Source organism: Pelophylax lessonae, assembly GCF_965119305.1.
Source record: "Pelophylax lessonae genome assembly, chromosome: 7".
NCBI lineage: Eukaryota > Metazoa > Chordata > Amphibia > Anura > Ranidae > Pelophylax > Pelophylax lessonae.
This window is the reverse complement of record NC_138774.1, coordinates 271,270,355-271,288,278: the sequence shown is the minus strand read 5'-3', so window position 1 is coordinate 271,288,278 and position 17,924 is coordinate 271,270,355. Positions and strand designations below refer to the sequence as shown.

General features: G+C 46.0%; 1 protein-coding gene across 1 annotated transcript in view; it reads left to right on the top strand.

Moving 5' to 3' along the window:
- Nucleotides 1-17,924, top strand: part of AK1 (adenylate kinase 1) — a 176,109-nt gene that overhangs the window by 145,842 nt on the left and 12,343 nt on the right. The window contains exons 10-11 of the mRNA XM_082263946.1: nucleotides 4,543-4,578; nucleotides 8,129-8,292. Coding sequence (XP_082120072.1) covers nucleotides 4,543-4,578; nucleotides 8,129-8,292 — 200 coding nt within the window. The remainder of the gene's footprint in view (nucleotides 1-4,542; nucleotides 4,579-8,128; nucleotides 8,293-17,924) is intronic.

Here is a 17,924-nt window from a genome sequence, read left to right as displayed (position 1 = left end):
TATTTGACTCAGCACATGACTGTGGGAATAGTCACTTGAGCTTCCTGAGGTAATCCTTTCCTAAGGCAAGCTACTCCATGAGGTAGACCGTACTGCTGAACAACTTCAGGGCCCTTCCTGGCCCCCCCTTTATCCCCAATCTTCAAGGCCTAACAACATGGCACCCCCTTTACTGTAACACTCCGGGTTAACTGGCTCCTTAATCCATTTGACCACTCTGGAGTAGTGATCGAACAATATCGTTTTTTTAATGATACCGATATTTTGGTCATCGCATATCGGTATCGGCCGATATTTTCTGACATGTAAAAAAAATATATATATTTTTTTCTAAAGTTATTCCTTGTGGAGAGATCTGGGGTTCTAAAAGACCCCAAACCCCTCCTCGGCACTGAAAAGCATTCAAAACGCCAAGTTTGGCTGTTTTGAATGCTGTCAGTTCTTTGAATTCGGCGCTGAGTACCCGGAAGTGATGTCATGACATCACTTCCGGGTTTTTTACATGGAGACCGGTGTAACGTTAAAAAACCATACCCCGTGGAGAAACCATACCCTCGTCACTTCCGGTCTGAAACAGCTGAGCAGCGCAGTAGTGCGCATGCTCAGAGCCCCGGATACGTGATTGAAGAAGAAAGAATTTGAGAAGTGCGCATGCTCGGTGGGCATGAATTTATCACGGCACTGTGTGTAATGTAATACTTGCGGCGGGTACATTAAAACACTTCGGGTGCAACATAAATCATGTCCTCTCCTATCGCTGTAACTTCCCTCATCTCCGGTAATAAATATAAAAGCGGCGGCGGGTGTATGAGACGTAAATGTGACGGCGATCGCGGCTCCGTGATCCGCTTTTATATTTATTACCGGAGATGAGGGATGTTACAGCGATAGGAGAGGACATGATTTATGTTGCACCCGAAGTGTTTTAATGTACCCGCCACAAGTTTAACTACCGTGAGAAATCCATACCCTCCGTAGCGGAACCGGAAGTGACGAGGGTATGGTTTTCTCACGGGTATGGTTTTTTCACGGAACACCGGCGCATGCGCACTTGCGGCAGGGATACTGGCTTTCATGGGGGACACATCTTCATGCTACACCAGGTCTTCTCTTCGGCGGGTGGCGGTGGAGGTAGGATGCCTAGGCCGCAGTTTGGGGACCACTGATCTAAATGGAAGAAAAGTTATGGTTGTTTACCAATTCAGTTTTGATTAAATTGCACATTGATGGGATAATAAAATCGAAGTGTGTATCGCCACCTGTAGGCTAACCTGAGAACAACTACTTGATAAGCAGCACGGCGCAGGCAGGCAATATGCTCATAGCAGACAGATGGGATAATAAAATCGAAGTGTGTATCGCCACCTGTAGGCTAACCTGAGAACAACTACTTGATAAGCAGCACGGCGCAGGCAGGCAATATGCTCATAGCAGACTAGGGAAGTTTTTTCTGAATGAAAGAAGACTTATTAGCACCAAAGTATATCATATTATGTGTTAGGTTGAAAATGTATATTACTGAATCCGCACATGTGCTGGACATTGCAGTTATTAAAAATTGAAATATATTCATTGGACATAATAATGTATAGCAAGATGTCTTGGAAACTAAGAGAATAACTAAGTGAAATACATAGGCATGTGTGATGGTAAGTTTTTATTTTCACTTGTGAATCTAATGACCTTATACCTTAAAGGTTCCTTGAGACCTGAAAACCATCTTAAGGGTTCCTTTGTGTTATTATAGACCAGGCTTTATCAACTGGTTTACCCCAGTCAAGTAGATAAAGGATTGAAGATAGCTACAGCAATGAAGTAGAGAACTTGGGAGTCACTCAATTGTCTGGATCAGGGATTCCCAAACCAGTTGTTCAGGAACTACAATTCCCATCATGCCCTAGTCATGTCTGTGAATGTCAGAGTTTTACAATGCCTCATGGGATGTGTAGTTCTGCAACAGCTGGAGGGCCGTAGTTTGGGAATCCCTGGTCTGGATGATGACCTCCACTTGTTCATTGACCGCACAGATGTACCACCAACCTACAAGTGGATGACCCATGGTTTTTTCATCTGGTGAAGCTGCCAGACTCGGGTCTGAATGGACGGTACTGGATCCATGGACATATATTGTGGTTATTGTAAAGCGTGCGCTGAAAGACTGAGTGTTGTACAAGGAGCTTAAAGCAAACCTGTGCTTTGTCCATGCATATCCGAGTTACCGGAAAGCTTTAATGGCTACTTCAGCAGCTGCCTATACTTCTGTTCCTTCACTCCATCCATCTGTTCAGAAGCCTGGAGAAAAGACAGGACGCCCTGTGTAAACACAGAGTTGCAACTTGGAGCTTTTGCTGGGCCGAGGGGTCTCTACCCACCTCCATGTGATGGCCCTGGTTGCCTGAGCTGCAAGTCATCAATCACCCACCCTATTACATGGGGGGGGGAATAAGAATCACATGCTTCCCCATACCCAAAATACTGGGTTCCACTCTTTCCTCTGCCAGGGAGCCAAGATGAATATGTGCTGCTGGTGGGGCCGGCCACTGAAGTGTGCTGTTGCTTTGCTTGCATATACAAAACATAGGTATGCTAAAGGCCCTTTGCACACAGGACTGTCTATCTGCTATATGTCCCTTCTAGCATTTCAGTGCATCCGGGAGGGGCAGGTGCAGCATCCAGAACCGCTACCCTTAGTCTTCCAAAGTCTATTGCGGGCTGTGGCTGAACACTGTACTGAATGGCACTTGCATTTTGGGCCCTATGTTTTCAGGGACGAATGCCTGGAATGCAGGTCTTTCATATTCCGGGCATTTGTGCATGAACGCCACTCAGTACAGCTGCATATTTGGTGCCTTATAAAGCAGTAAATACCCCTATGCATATAGGGGCCTTATATAGCAGTAAATACCCCTATAAATATAGGGGCCTTATATAGCAGTAAATACCCCTATACATATAGGGGCCTTATATAGCAGTAAATACCCCTATGCATATAGGGGCTTTATATACGAGTAAATACTCCCATGCATATAGGGGCCTTATATAGCAGTAAATACTCCTATGCATATAGGTGCCTCATATCGTAGTAAATACCCCTATGCATATAGGGGCCTTATATAGCAGTAAATACCCCTATGCATATAGGGGCTTTATATAGCAGTAACTACTCCCATGCATATAGGGGCCTTATATAGCAGTAAATACCCCTATGCATATAGGGGCCTTATATAGCAGTAAATACTCCTATGCATATAGGGGCCTTATATAGCTGTAAATACCCCTATGCATATAGGGGCCTTATATAGCAGTAAATACCCCTATGCCTGTAGGGCCTTATATAGCAGTAAATACCCCTATGCCTATAGGGGCCTTATATACCCCTAAGCATATAGGGGCCTTATATAGCAGTAAATATCCCTATGCATGTAGGGGCCTTATATAGCAGTAAATACCCCTATGCATATAGGGGCCTTATATAGGAGTAAATACCCCTATGCATATAGGGCCTTATATAGCAGTAAATACCCCTATGCATATAGGGGCCTTATATAGCGGTAAATACCCCTATGCATATAGGGCCTTATATAGCAGTAAATACCCCTATGCATGTAGGGGCCTTATATACGAGTAAATACCCCTATGCATGTAGGGGCCGTATATAGCAGTAAATACCCCTTATATACCCCTATGCATATAAGGGCCTTAGAAATCTCGACTGGGGTATATTCATGCTGTAAACATAACTCAGCTCAGTAATTCAGAACAAGGAGGGCACAGAATTCCCTAACAGCAGTAATGTGGAACTTGTTAATATTTTACTGTGAATAAAACTTAAACTGAGTTTAAAGGAGGTTTATAATAAAGGTAGCCATACACACATCGATTTCCTCCATCCATGCAAAACAGCTTGAATGAATAAATCCACCTGTTGGCTTTTGTATTCGGGTAGCCTCAGCGCCCGTGGCTGTCGGAGTACCCAATAAATGAAAAAAAAAAGAAAAAAAGTGAATACATCTGATAGGATATACTCCCTGATTGGCCCACAATTTTTCATTTTATTTGTTGAGCCAGACGGTGCTGACATGGCCACCAATGGCTCTAATTGCGGCCAGTTCAACAGGAATCAGGCAAAATGGGAGCCATGTATGGCCAGCTTAGGAGAAATGTGGGGGTTGCCATTGCTGACCTCTTTCTGAATATGCTAGGTGCCTGGTTTGAGAAGTCAGAACTCCTGATCTTCATACATGTTCCAGGTCAGATATAGGATGGGCATGGTCACCAGGCAGCTAGCATTCTCCAAAGAGGTGAAGAATAGCAGGCTACACACTTCTTTAGATTTTGGGAGATCCCTCTGCTTTTTTCCTCTCCAATAGTCTGTTTGTTGTGGCATTTAGGTTTTTAATTACATGAAATTATCCTTATTCTCTTTATGACATTCTATTCCACCTCTCATTCAGTCCTAGGGGAAATTAATATTCAGTGGGCTGTAGATCTGAATTATGTAGGATTTTGATCCATTAACGGGTTTCTTTTTCCTCCCACCAGATAAACTTAAGAACAGCAAGATTATCTTTGTGGTTGGTGAGTATGAATAATTACAAACAGAAAATGTACAGAACATTTTTTAATTAATTAAATGTCACCCTAATGCAGCTAGGGGACGGAATCATCTGCAAACACATCCACATTAAAGGATGCTCCATTGCATTTTATTAGCCACACGTGTATGTCAAGAGAAAGGTCTCATGCTCCGTGGGAATTTAGACTCTAGTTAGGTGTGGGCAGAAGGCACCGGCGCACCGTCCAGGCTCGATCCCAGGAGGCTGTTAAACTCTAAGGGAGGCTAAAAGCTGCTGCAGCTGAAGAGTGCACCCAAGGCTACCCAGATTTAGGACAGTATGCACCCAGAGATGAATGCTCACAATGCAATAAGTCAGTTTACCGAGTATTTGGCCCAAGGCGCATACTAGGGATCGACCGGTTATCGGCAAAACCGATATATCGAGGTCCGATATGCACTTTCCCCGATATATCGTAATCGGCCCCTGAGGTTACCGATATTGCCGATATTTCAGGAAAGTGCTGTACCGGAGTGATTCCTGCAGCTAGAGGCAGAGGCGTAACTAGAACCTTAAGGGCCCTGATGCAAGAAACCATGAAGGGCCCCCCAGACCCCTGGCCGGGGCCCTTACCTTCAAGCCCAGGGCTCTTCCCACTAATCCTGGGGCTCTTTACACTCGTTGCATGTCCTTTTATTACGGTCCCGCAGCAGGATTCTTTCACAAGTTCTGCAGTGGGCCCCCTTCCTGCAATCTTGTGGGCCCACTTCCTGCAATCTTGGGGCCTCCCCACAGTGGTGCAATGCCAGGGTCCGGTCGCAAGTGTGACCTTTGCGATCCTGGAAGTTCACCCACTGGTTTGCTACCGGGCCCCCTGGAGCATGGGGCCCGGTAGCGATTGCAACCCCTGCAACCCCTGTAGTTACGCCCCTGGCTAGAGGCATCACCCCGGTACCGGCATCCATAGCCAATTGTCAATTGTCTCCCTTGCACAGAAAAAAAAAAAAGGGGGACTACATTAAATAAAGAGGGAGAAAGAGCAAGTGCGAGTCAAATTTCCCAACTTTGGTTGTGCGCAATACCATATTAATAATCCCATATAAAACTTTAAATATTAGAATCAATGCATACAAAATCTGCAGGCAAACCAAAAAAAAAACTACAAGTGAGTGGGACATTACCATCCCCTGGCTGTATGCATGAAATGTTATTTCCAATCCAATGTGTCAATCCAGGATAGAGCAAGCATGCCTAAGTTGGGCTAATGGGAAAGACATCCTTAGAGGGGGTTCCTCTCCATCGCCTTGTCCCAGTTCAAATCTCAGGCGCTACGTTACATGGGATGCTGCTCTGGAATAGAAGGGAGCCCTTCCAGAAGATGGGGAAAAAAGGAAGATGATAAAAGATGAAAAGAAAGAAAAATGTAAAGTCAAGAAACAATGCATTCTCTAATAAAAGTAGTGATAACATTAGACATTTCGTGAAAGATAGGAGATCTATGGATCCCAAACTTTTTTGAACATGAAAAACTTAAGTGGAAACTTTAGAAAGTCTTATTCGATCGCTGTTGATTCCCTTGAGATACGCCAATATGTATACTCAAGTGATTATGTAGAGGAAAGGGAGCGCCACAAGCAGGGAAGGACTGGGGGGCATTTGCCCCCCTGGGCAGGTCAAATATATAGCCCTAAGTGGAGATACCTCCCTATTCACACATTGATCAGAATGACACTCACAATCAGTGACAGCTTATGGACATTTTTATAACTAGCTGCTCCCTATTTAGACCTTCAGTATGTCTATAGCATCATACAAAGGGAAATCTTCCACCACCAACTTCCTTTGTGGTTCTGCAATGGCATGTGGCAAATGCCGAGAGCTGCAAAGGAATGATGCTAGAAGGTCTAAAAAGATGTGTAAACCTTGTTCTCGAACAAGGAAAATGAATGCCTATGACTGCCCACCAGTCATGGGCATACATTGCATGGTACAATGTCTTTAGCTTGTGAGCAAGGTGCAGCTTGGTGTGGTGGACAGAAAACACACAGTTCCAACAAAATACAACTACACTCAGCGGGTGGCACAGCAGTTTGGAGCCACTTATGAACAGTAACAGTGGTCTGTAGCCTTGGATGATGGCGACAGCTATAGCAATGAGGCGTGGGAATGCAGTCTGGCCGGTCCACACCCAGGGGAGGCTTCCTGAAGTGGAGATAGAGATAGCTTCTGCACTGCCCCTACTCCTACGGATCCTTTCCCTACCTCTGCACACTTTCCCTGACAGACGGGGAACAACAGACTGAGAACCTGTCCCTGCCAAACCTGGGGGCCAGTGTCTATTTAAGACACTGCCCTGACTTAAGATGGCCACTAAGGTCACAGGGGCACCAGTGTCCAATCATACAGCTGCTCCCCTGTTGACAGCAAGAAGTCATATGGGACCCAGGTTCCCCACAGCTTCCTTCCCCTCCTGAATTGCCGCTTCGGTTGAGCGCCATCTACAGTGGGGATTGTAGACCGGACCAGCCTACAAGCTCACAGAAATCTGTCTCTACCATAATTGGCTTAGCTAGTTGCGGTTTCCTTCCAGGCCAAAGATATTCCAGTCCTCCCCTGACAACAGCAAATAATAGGAGATATATATTAACCTTAAATGAACCAGCACTTTAACCATGCAAGGGAAAGCAAAAGGTTGACTTTAAAGCTGGAATTTCAAGTGCGGCAGGAGTGTGGGTCACGGTTCCATTACACCAAGAATGAGTTTTTTTCCACTATTACATTGTAAAATACACTTTTTCCACTATTACATTGTAAAATACACTTTTTTACACTATTACATTGTAAAATACACTTTTTTACACTATTACATTGGTCCAGCTTGGTTTGGTCTCAGTATCCATATCTAGAGGGCCACTGAGGATGCTGAAAATCACTGTAATGGTCTGGGATGTGTACAATGATAGCTGTCTTTAGGCTCCGTTCACATGTAGGCGTTTTGGGGCGTTTTTGGGGAGTTTTTCTGCTCTAGGATCAGCTCTCAAAAGGCACAACAAGACAATTCCTATTCATTTCAATGGCCCCTGTTCACATCTGAGCGTTTTGACGCTGTGAGCAAAACGCCCAACGCTCAAAAAAGTACATGAGCTTCTTTTTGGGCAGATTACAAGCATTTTCCATTGGTTTCTATTCAATCTAAAAACGCCTGCACAAAAAACGCCTGAAAAACGTGGTAAAAATCGTGGTAAAAATCGCGGTATAAAAACGTGTGAAAACGCTACGCTCAGGTGTGAATGTAGCCTTAAGGTGTTGCTCCGATACTTCCCCCTCTACACCAACACAGTAGGGCTTCGCTCTGCACCACCATTTAGAGGATGCCTTGGGTAATGTAATGTTTATGAATTTGGTTTTGAATTTGCAAATTTGTAAAAAGGCAAATTTGGTAATCTCCTTCTGAAAATTCTGTGCATGCCCTCTATGTTTGGCTGCCAGATACATTGTTTGGGGAGAGCAGCTATTATATATCTGCTTTCCTGTATTCTCATCCTAAACTCTTCTGCCTCTGGTTCTTTCAGGAGGACCAGGCTCCGGTAAGGGCACCCAGTGTGAGAGGATTGTACAGAAATATGGCTACACCCATCTATCTTCTGGAGACCTGCTGAGGGCAGAGGTGGCCTCTGGATCTGAGCGAGGGAAGAATCTCTCCGCCATCATGGAGAGAGGAGAACTAGTGCCTTTGGTAAGATCACCACTAAAGCTGGACACACATTACATGATCTGTGCAATCTCCTTCAGATTTACAACTATGCAGTTAAGAGTTACAGTCCAGGGGTCTTCATACTATGGCCCTCCAGCTGTTCAGGAACTACAATTCCCATCATGCCTAGTCATGTCTGTGAATGTCAAAGTTTTGCAATGCCTCATGGGATGTGTAGTTCCGCAACAGCTGGAGGGCCGTAGTTTGAGAATCCCTACACATTTGTAGGCAGTTTCAAGCACCTTCAGCCTATGATAAATCACAAAAATGACCAAATGGCTCAGTGCAACCTGTCAAAAACAGTGTGTGCAGAAAAGAAAGTTGTGAAGACTGTTGGGGATGGGTTGCTCTAATAAATTCACTTTTGTTCATGATGAAAAGTTGGCTGAAATGTGGTTGCCTGGAGTTTGCCCTATGTATGTCCAGCATCAGAGCTCTGCGCTGAAAGCTACCAGTCAAACTCTCTTGGACCAGGTCCATGTGACTGTATACAAAACGGCGAGTAGCACAAATAAAGTTTTTACATAGCAAGAGATCATTAGATGGTTTTGGGAAAACAGGAACAGATGATCTGCAAAAACCTTTAATTGTGAACCAGGTTATTGTCAAGAAATAAGCAAATTGCAAATGCCCTATTGTAGACAATAGGTGAGTAAATTAGCATAATCAACAATGTGTGGAAGACAGGTGGTTAACTTTAGCGGATGATATTAGCATCTGCTTGGAGTCTGACTGTGTGAAGCAGTCTCTTCTACTATTATTTATCTGAATTAGTACAGCATGAGTAAAAATCCAACTCCAGCCAAAGCAAATAAATCAAGCAATAGATGATGCATTTTTCTTTCCTGCATCCACGGGTTGCAAGAAAAAAAAAAAATCGCTGGATTACCTCATCAACACAGATGGTTGATGGGGGAATCCCTCCAACAGTGGTATGGTGTCCTGCCAGTGGGGAGCCTTTCCTGCAGGTAGAACACAATGATCACTGCTGGAGGATATAGCTGTTGGCAGTGATTGCATAAAGAAAAAAAAAAAAAATGACAGACTGGTTGCACTGAAGTTTATCGATGGATCGACTTCAGTACAACCAGCCTACCCATAAATGGATTGAATCTCATCCGGTCTAAACTGGCCAAGATTGGATTCATGATCTATAGCATGCTTAACCACTTCCATACAGTACGTCATATGGCGTCCAAGGCTTTGAGTGGGGATATCTGAATGATGGGTGCAGCTGCAGGCATCATTTAGATATCTTTTTCAGCCAGCGATTCCCAGCACCATAAGAACTATCATAGCGGCTGTTCAGCCGCTTGATTGTTCTTACAGGCGGCGGGAGGGGACGTCCCCCCTCCTGCTGCCCTCTGGTGCTTCTACCGGCTCGCCCATGCGATCGGCGAGGCGGAGAAGGAATCCGCCGGTGGCGGATGTACACAGTACTTGCAACGACCACCATTTTATTCCCTAGGGTCTCTGCTAAAAAAACATATAATGTTTGAGGTTCTGAGTAATATTCTAGCAAAAATGATGATATTTACATGTAGAAGCGAAGTGCCAGCATTGGCCAATATGGAAGTGGTTAACATTATCAGAGAAATGTCAGCGATAGCAGCCAATTATTTCTTACATGACAGGTTTGCTTAACTTTAACCCAGTGTTGAGAAGCAGGCACTCTACCTTTACCTTTTAATCTTCTTAACACCTTTTTACCCATTAAGCCTATAAACGCGAAGTTCCAGAAATACATCTGATTGGTTGCTGTAGGAAAACTCACTTTCTTTTCCTCTATATTTTGTAAAACACACTTCCTTCATTTCCTGGCAGTCTCCATGGCAGCCTACGTGTGGGTTAACCCCGCCTCCTCTCCAATGGTATAGGACCCCCCTCTATAAATTTCAGCTTGCAGGCACAGCCAGTGTTCCTTTTTTGTCCTCCTCCAAGGACCAACTATTTGGATTATTTCCTGTTGGAATTTGGTCGGCTTACCTCAGAATGAAAAGTCGGTGTCTATGTCCAGGGCCCAGCCATGGGCGGGTGAGTGACATTTCAAAATCCCCTTTGGCTGATAACTGTGCGGTGCTTCGGATGGCCGACGGATATCCTGACAGGGTCTGAAGATTTGTCTCCTCCATGGCAGTGTTTTTGTTATGTTTGTTTGTCTCCAAACTATCTTTCTTTGCTATCCCTGGTGGCCCAATGGCGGCTGGAACGCTCCGTGCGTTCCAGCCATCTCCTTCCTGCTTCCCCTCCGCTCAGTCCGGCGGACGCATGCGCTGTATGGTAATGGAGCTCCGCTCGCTGCCTGCGCATGCGCACTTCGCCGCGATCGGAAGCGAGGCCTGGTCCGCGCATGCGCACTTGCGATCACGGCCGGCCATCGCTGACGTCATCCTGGCGCGAAAATTTAAACGCCTGTCAGCTCCAGAGCATTTGGGGATGCACTGTGGGCATAGCGACGTCTTCCCGGTACCTTGTCCGTTTGTTTACCAGGTATGTGGGGACCGGATGCTGCATACCTTTTTGTGGTATGCAGGGGGGGGGGGGAGAGCGGTTGGATGCATATTAGGACAACACCTGAATGTTCCTTATTGCTTTGTAGTGATCCCTGTATGCTCTACTTCCTAGTGAGTTTGTGGTTTTGCCTGAAACATGGATCCTGCTTCACCGCCCTCTTGTGGCCAGCCCTCTCACAACAGGTGAGTGCTGGTACATTTAGAGGGATATGAAGGGAGGGATGCTGGCTCATGATTCATGGCTAAATCCTGTGTCTCCCTGGATTTCTCTTTCTCCCAGCTCCTCCAGGTCTGGTCAAGAAAGAGACCCTGTCAGGCCACGAAGAGAATCATCTTCAAGGTCAAGACGCCGTGAGTCTCCATCAGGGAGCAGACATGAGAGGAGACGCTCACATTCCTCCTCCAGACACCGCACACACCGCCACAGTAGCCATACGGCCCAGAGAGCCTGTTGGGGTTGTGGGGCGCATGTCCCGGAGGACAAGTCCCTTTGCGAGCCCTGTTTCGCTCGTGCAGCTGGTGAAAGAGAGTCTGAAGATCAGAGATTGGAATCCCTGGTGAAACGGATTGTCCAACAATCCATGAAAGAGTGGAATGCTAGTCCCACACCTGGATCTGCTACTCCCAGCTCTCCTGCTGATGCTCCTGAAGAGCAAGGTCCCTCTCAGCCAAGCTTCACTTCCGGGAAATCCTCAGAGAGCGATTCGGAAGAAGAGGAAGGTGCAGTTGGGGGTTTTGATTTTGCCCTTGTTGCACCTCTCATAAGAGCAGTCAAAGAGGCTCTGAAATGGGAAGATCCCAGTACCCCACAAGTAAAACAGAGAAGGTTTTTCAAACATTTGGGGAAAGAGCGGCTAAACTTTCCGCTCCTGTCAGAATTGAAGGATGTCATCCTAGAAGAGTGGAGTAAAGGGGATAGCAAGACCTCCTTATCCTCCAAATTGTCTAAGTTGTATCCTTTTAAATCGGAAGAAGTCAGTCACCTGGAATCAGCTCCTCTGGTTGATGCTGCAGTTTCCAGACTGGCTAAACACGTTACACTCCCGCTGGATAATGCGGTGTCCTTTAAAGACCCTCTGGATAGGAAGATGGACTTGGATTTAAAAAGAATTTATGTCACAGCCGGTGCGGCTTGTAAACCTGTGCTAGCACTAGCAGCCATGTCTAAGGCCATGGAAACCTGGGTTTCTGATGTTGAACTAAAATTAAGAAGTGTGTCTGAAGATGCAGTAGAGAACTCTCCTGTTCAGGAACTGAAGTTAGCTTCTGTGTTTCTTGGAGAAGCATCCATTGATGTGTTACGTCTCTTATCCAGATCCATGTTAGCTTCTGTCACAGCCAAACGGGCCCTGTGGTTGCGTCCCTGGCTGGCAGACCCAGCCTCTAAACAGGCTTGGTGCAAAATCCCTTTTGAAGGTTCCTCTTTATTTGGAAACAAATTGGATAATGCAATTACTAAAGTGACGGGTGGAAAGTCAGGTCTCCTTCCCCAAGATAGGCGCCTCTTTGGCCCTAAGAAGCAGCAACCAAGAAAGCAGTTTGCAGAGCGATCAAAGGATGCCCGCTCATATAGGCCTGGGCGAGATTACAGGAGAAATTGGAAGAGCAGCCAAGCATCCTCTCGTAAGCCGGTCAGAGGCTCAGCACCTTCAGGTCAAGAAACCTCAAAGTCCTTTTGAGATTGGGCCCGTTCAGACATGCCAGGTGGGGGCACGCCTGCTCCGCTTTCAGCGTGTCTGGGCGGCCTCAATCTCAGACTTCTGGACCATCAGGACAGTGTCCACAGGACACACATGGACTTTCTTAACAGATCCCGTGTCCAGATTTATTCCCACTCGCTTGCCTTCTCAGGACGAGAAAAGAAACGTTTTGCTCGGCTATGTAAGCACTTTGGTAGCTCAGGGCGCAATAATTCCGGTGCCCGTGCAGGAAAGATTCCAAGGCGTATACTCGCCCCTCTTTCTAGTACAGAAGAAGAATGGATCCTGGCGCCCTGTGATAGATCTCACCTATCTCAACAGGTTCATCAAGAACGAAAAGTTCAAAATGGAAACCTTATCTACTATCCAGAAAGCAGTACTTCCAGGAGACTGGCTAGTGTCAATAGATCTCAAAGACGCGTATTTCCATGTGCCTATAGCAGTAAACTTCCACAAGTACCTTCGTTTCGCGGTAGAACATCAACACTTCCAGTTCATCTGCCTTCCTTTTGGCCTGTCCACATCCCCAAGGGTGTTTTCCAAGGTCCTTCTAGCTGTGGTGGCTCTAATCAGAACAAAGGGTGTACGTCTACATCACTACTTGGACGATCTTCTACTGTTGTCACAAGACCGGGATCAACTTTTGTTCCACAGGGACCTGGTCACTACAACTCTCATGGAGTTCGGGTGGTTGTTGAATCTTCAAAAAAGTCATCTGGAGCCCTCTCAACATCTGGTCTATCTAGGGGCTCAATTCAACACCGTTCAGAATACACTTTCTCTGCCTCTAGAGAAAATCCCGGTGGTTCGGGAGAGGATCCTTCCAGCCCTCTCATCCTCTTTTCTGTCGGCATCCCAGTGTCTCAAGATCATCGGCACAATGGTCTCGACGGCCCCTATGGTCAAGTGGGCACTGTGGCGAATGCGGCCCTTTCAGAGGGGCTTCCTTCGGCAGTGGAATCCGGAAGATCACGATCAGCATATCTTTATTTCCCACAGCATGAGGAGCAGCTTATTTTGGTGGCTCCAACGCAAGAACCTGCTCAATTGCCATTCTCTAGTCCCCATCACATGGGTCATCATTACAACCGACGCCAGCAACTCTGGCTGGGGAGCCCATTGCATGACAGAGGTGGCTCAAGGGAAATGGCCCCCGCAAGCCCACTCCCCGGTTTCCAACGTCCTGGAGCTTCGTGCGGCTTTTCTAGCTCTTCAAGCTTTCCATCATCTAATAGAAGGCAAATCTGTACTTCTTCGAATGGACAACACCACGGCAGTGGCTTATGTGAAAAGACAGGGCGGTACCAGGAGTCTCTCCCTTCTTCAGGAAGTAGACCCAATCATGACATGGGCCCAAGCCCATCTGTCCAACATCTCGGCGGCCTACATTCCGGGGCCACAGAATGTTCAGGCAGATTTCCTTTCCAGAGTTCAGTTGAATCACAACGAGTGGTCTCTCCACATAGACTCATTCAAGTGGATTCTGTCCCTAGGGGTCTCACCAGAAGTAGACCTGTTTGCATCTCCATGCAACCACAAGCTGGACCGGTACTTCACACGCAGCAAGTGTCACCAAGCATGCGGAACGGATGCTCTGACCGACAGATGGGAATTCAGCAGGGCATATGCTTTTCCCCCATTTCCCATCATCCTCAGATTTCTTCAGAGACTCCAAGCAGAAGATGTGGAGATCGTCATGGTAGCCCCTCACTGGCCGAACAGGCCCTGGTTCCCACTTCTCCTGCAACTCAGCTATCGGAGCCCGATTCCCCTGCCCATCAAACCAGACCTTCTCTCGCAGGGAACAACATTACACCCCTGCCCCGCCTTGCTCAGGTTAACGGTCTGGTTCTTGAGAGGGAGAGGTTGGAGTCACTCGGATACCCTCCTGGGGCAATCCCTACTTTAATGAACTCTAGGAGACCTAGCACGAACAGAGTTTACTGTAGAGTCTGGTCTAGATTCTTGGAATTCACGTACCCGGAGGGAAATCCTTCCCTGAATTTCGGAGTTCAAAAAGTCCTGAAGTTCCTTCAAGCAGGTCTGGATAAGTCCCTATCAGTTGGGACTCTCAGGGTGCAAATATCAGCCTTATCGGTGTTCTCAGGGTTCTCCTGGGCCAAGCATATACTCATACAACAATTCTTCAAAGGTGCGGTCAGACTCAGACCTCAGAGGAAGCCAAGGTTCCCAAAATGGGACCTTCCCCTTGTCCTTAACGTCCTTTCAAGATCTAGTTTGTCGGACTCCATTAAAGATCTTACCATTAAAACAGCCTTTTTAGTAGCAATCACTTCAGCTAAAAGAGTTTCTGAGATCAGTTCTCTTGGTTATAAAGAACCTTTTCTCACGTTTTTCCCGGACCGAGTAGTCCTAATTCCGATGCTCAATTCCAATCCGAAGGTATCATCGGTTTTTCATGAGAACCAGGAGATTGTACTTCCTACCTTTCGTTCTTCAGAGGATAATGAACCTCATCCCTTGGATGTAGGGAAAACTCTTATGGAATATCTCCAGTCAACGTCTTCTTTCAGACAATCGGATAATCTCTTCGTCCTTTTCTCAGGCAAGAATAGAGGGAAACGGGCCTCGTCAAGGTCCATTGCGGCCTGGATTGTGTCTGCCATTCAGCGAGCTTACTGTGTAGAGGGTTTGGCTCCTCCGGAGGCGGTGACAGCCCACTCGACGAGAAGCATCTCAACGTCCTGGGCGGCTTCACATCATGTTGCACCAGAAGTAGTCTGCAGAGCAGCTTCATGGTCTTCTGTAAATACGTTTATGACACATTATTGTGTGGAGCCAGCCTCCTTATCTTCAGTTAATTTTGGCTTGACTGTTTTGTCTGCTAATAATTTGAAGTAAAATTTGATTTGAAACATTCCCACCCGTGTGGTTTGGGCTAGTTATTTCCCACACGTAGGCTGCCATGGAGACTGCCAGGAAAACGGAAAATTCCTATCATACTTACCGTAATTTTCCTTTCCTGGTGGTCTCCATGGCAGCCGGAGTTCCCACCCTCTGGTCTTGGATTCGGCTAAGATATGGAACACTGGCTGTGCCTGCAAGCTGAAATTTATAGAGGGGGGTCCTATACCATTGGAGAGGAGGCGGGGTTAACCCACACGTAGGCTGCCATGGAGACCACCAGGAAAGGAAAATTACGGTAAGTATGATAGGAATTTTCCGTTTTTTTTACTTGGTCTTCATGCAAGCCATTTGCCAGCAGGTGGCGATATATCACTGATGCAGATAACACTACAGTGAGGAAAAAAAGTATTTGATCCCCTCCTGATTTTGTACGATTGCCCGCTGACAAAGAAATGATCAGTCTATAATTTTAATGGTAGGTTTATTTTAAACAGTGAGAGACAGAATAACAAAAATATCCAGAAAAACGCATTTTAAAAAAGTTTTAATGAGTGAATAAAAGTATTTGACCCCTTCGCAAAACATGACTTGGTACTTGGTGGCAAAACCCTTGTTGGCAATCACAGAGGTCAGACGTTTCTTGTAGTTGGCCACCAGGTTTGCACACATCTCAGGAGGGATTTTGTCCCACTCCTCTTTGCAGATCCTCTCCAAGTTATTAGGGTTTCGAGGCTGATGCTTGGTAACTCGAACCTTCAGCTCCCTCCACATATTTTCTATGGGATTAAGGTCTGGAGACTGGCTAGGCCACTCCAGGACCTTAATGTGCTTCTTCTTGAGACACGTCTTTGTTGCCTTGGCTGTGTGGTTTGGGTCATTATTATGCTGGAAAACCCATCCACGACCCATTTTCAATGTCCTGGCTGAGGGAAGGAGGTTCTCACCCAAGATTTGATGGTACATGACCCCATCCATCGTCCCTTTGATGCTGTGAGGTTGTCCTGTCCTCTTAGCAGAAAAACACCCCCAAAACAATATTTCCACCTCCATGTCTGAGGGTGAGAATGGTGTTCTTGGGGTTATAGGCAGCATTCCTCCTCCTCCAAACACTGTGAGTTGAGTTGATGCCAAAGAGCTTGATTTTGGTCTCATCTGACCACAAAACTTTCACCCAGTTCTCCTTTGAATCATTCAGATGTTCATTAGCAAACTTCAGACAGGCCTGTACATGTGCTTTCTTGAGCAGGGGGACCTTGCAGTTGCTACAGGATTTCAGTCCTTCACGGCGTAGTGTGTTATCAATTGTTTTCTTGGTGGCTATGGTCCCAGCTGCCTTGAGATCATTGACAAGATTCTCCCGTGAAGTTCTGGGCTGATTCCTCAAAATTCTCATGATTATTGAAACTCCACAAGGTGAGATCTTGCATGGAGCCCCAGACCGAGGGAGAATGACAGTTATTTTGTGTTTCTTCCATTTGAGAATATTCGCACCAACTGTTGTCACCCTCTCACCAAGCTGCTTGGCGATGGTCTTGTAGACCATTCCAGCCTTGTGTAGGTCTACAATCTTGTCCCTGACATCCTTGGACAGCTCTTTGGTCTTAGCCAAGGTGGAGAGATTGGAATCTGATTCATTGCTTCTGTGGACAGGTGTCTTTTATACAGGTAACAAGCTGAGATTAGGAGCACTCCCTTTAAGAGAGTGCTCCTAATCTCAGCTCGTTACCTGTATAAAAGACACCTGGGAGCCAGAAATCTTCCTGATTGATAGGGGATCAAATACTTATTTCACTCATTAAAATGCAAATCAATTTATAACTTTTCTGAAATGTGTTTTTCTGTATATTTTTGTTGTTTTTCTGTCTCTCACTGTTTAAAAAAACCTACCATTAAAATTATAGACTTATTAAGATTGTTTTCTTTGTCAATGGGCAAATGTACAAAATCACCAGGGATCAAATACTTTTTTCCCTCACTGCACATTTGTTTATTATGAATTACAATACTTTGTTGCAGAATTGGACTCTGGAGGTACAATATGCTTCACAAAGGAATTTAAAATGATTGCTGAAAATAACGATCTTTATCCTTGTGGTAAAGGTTTCTGAATGAAACCCAATATTATATGACTAATAGGGGTTGATTTACTAAAGCTTGAGAGTGCAAAATCTGGTGCAACCGTGCATGGTAGCCAATCAGTTTCTAACTTCAGCTTGTTCAACTAAGGCCTCTTTCACACCAGCGGGCCGAAATGGTCTGCCTGTCAATTTTTCAGGCAGACCTGATCAGACCACCCATTGTTCTCTATGGAGCGGCGGATGTCAGCGGATATGTGTCCAGTCACTGTCCACTGAAACTCACCAGCATGTGAATCCAATCCAGACGGATGGGGATCGTTCTCCATCCTATTAGGTCAGCGGTGTCAAATTCAATTTCATCACAGGCCGCATCAGCAGTATAGTTGCCCTCAAGGGCCAGTTGTATCAGCGGTGCGCTACATACAGAGTGCAAGGTTCAAGCGTGCATTACATGC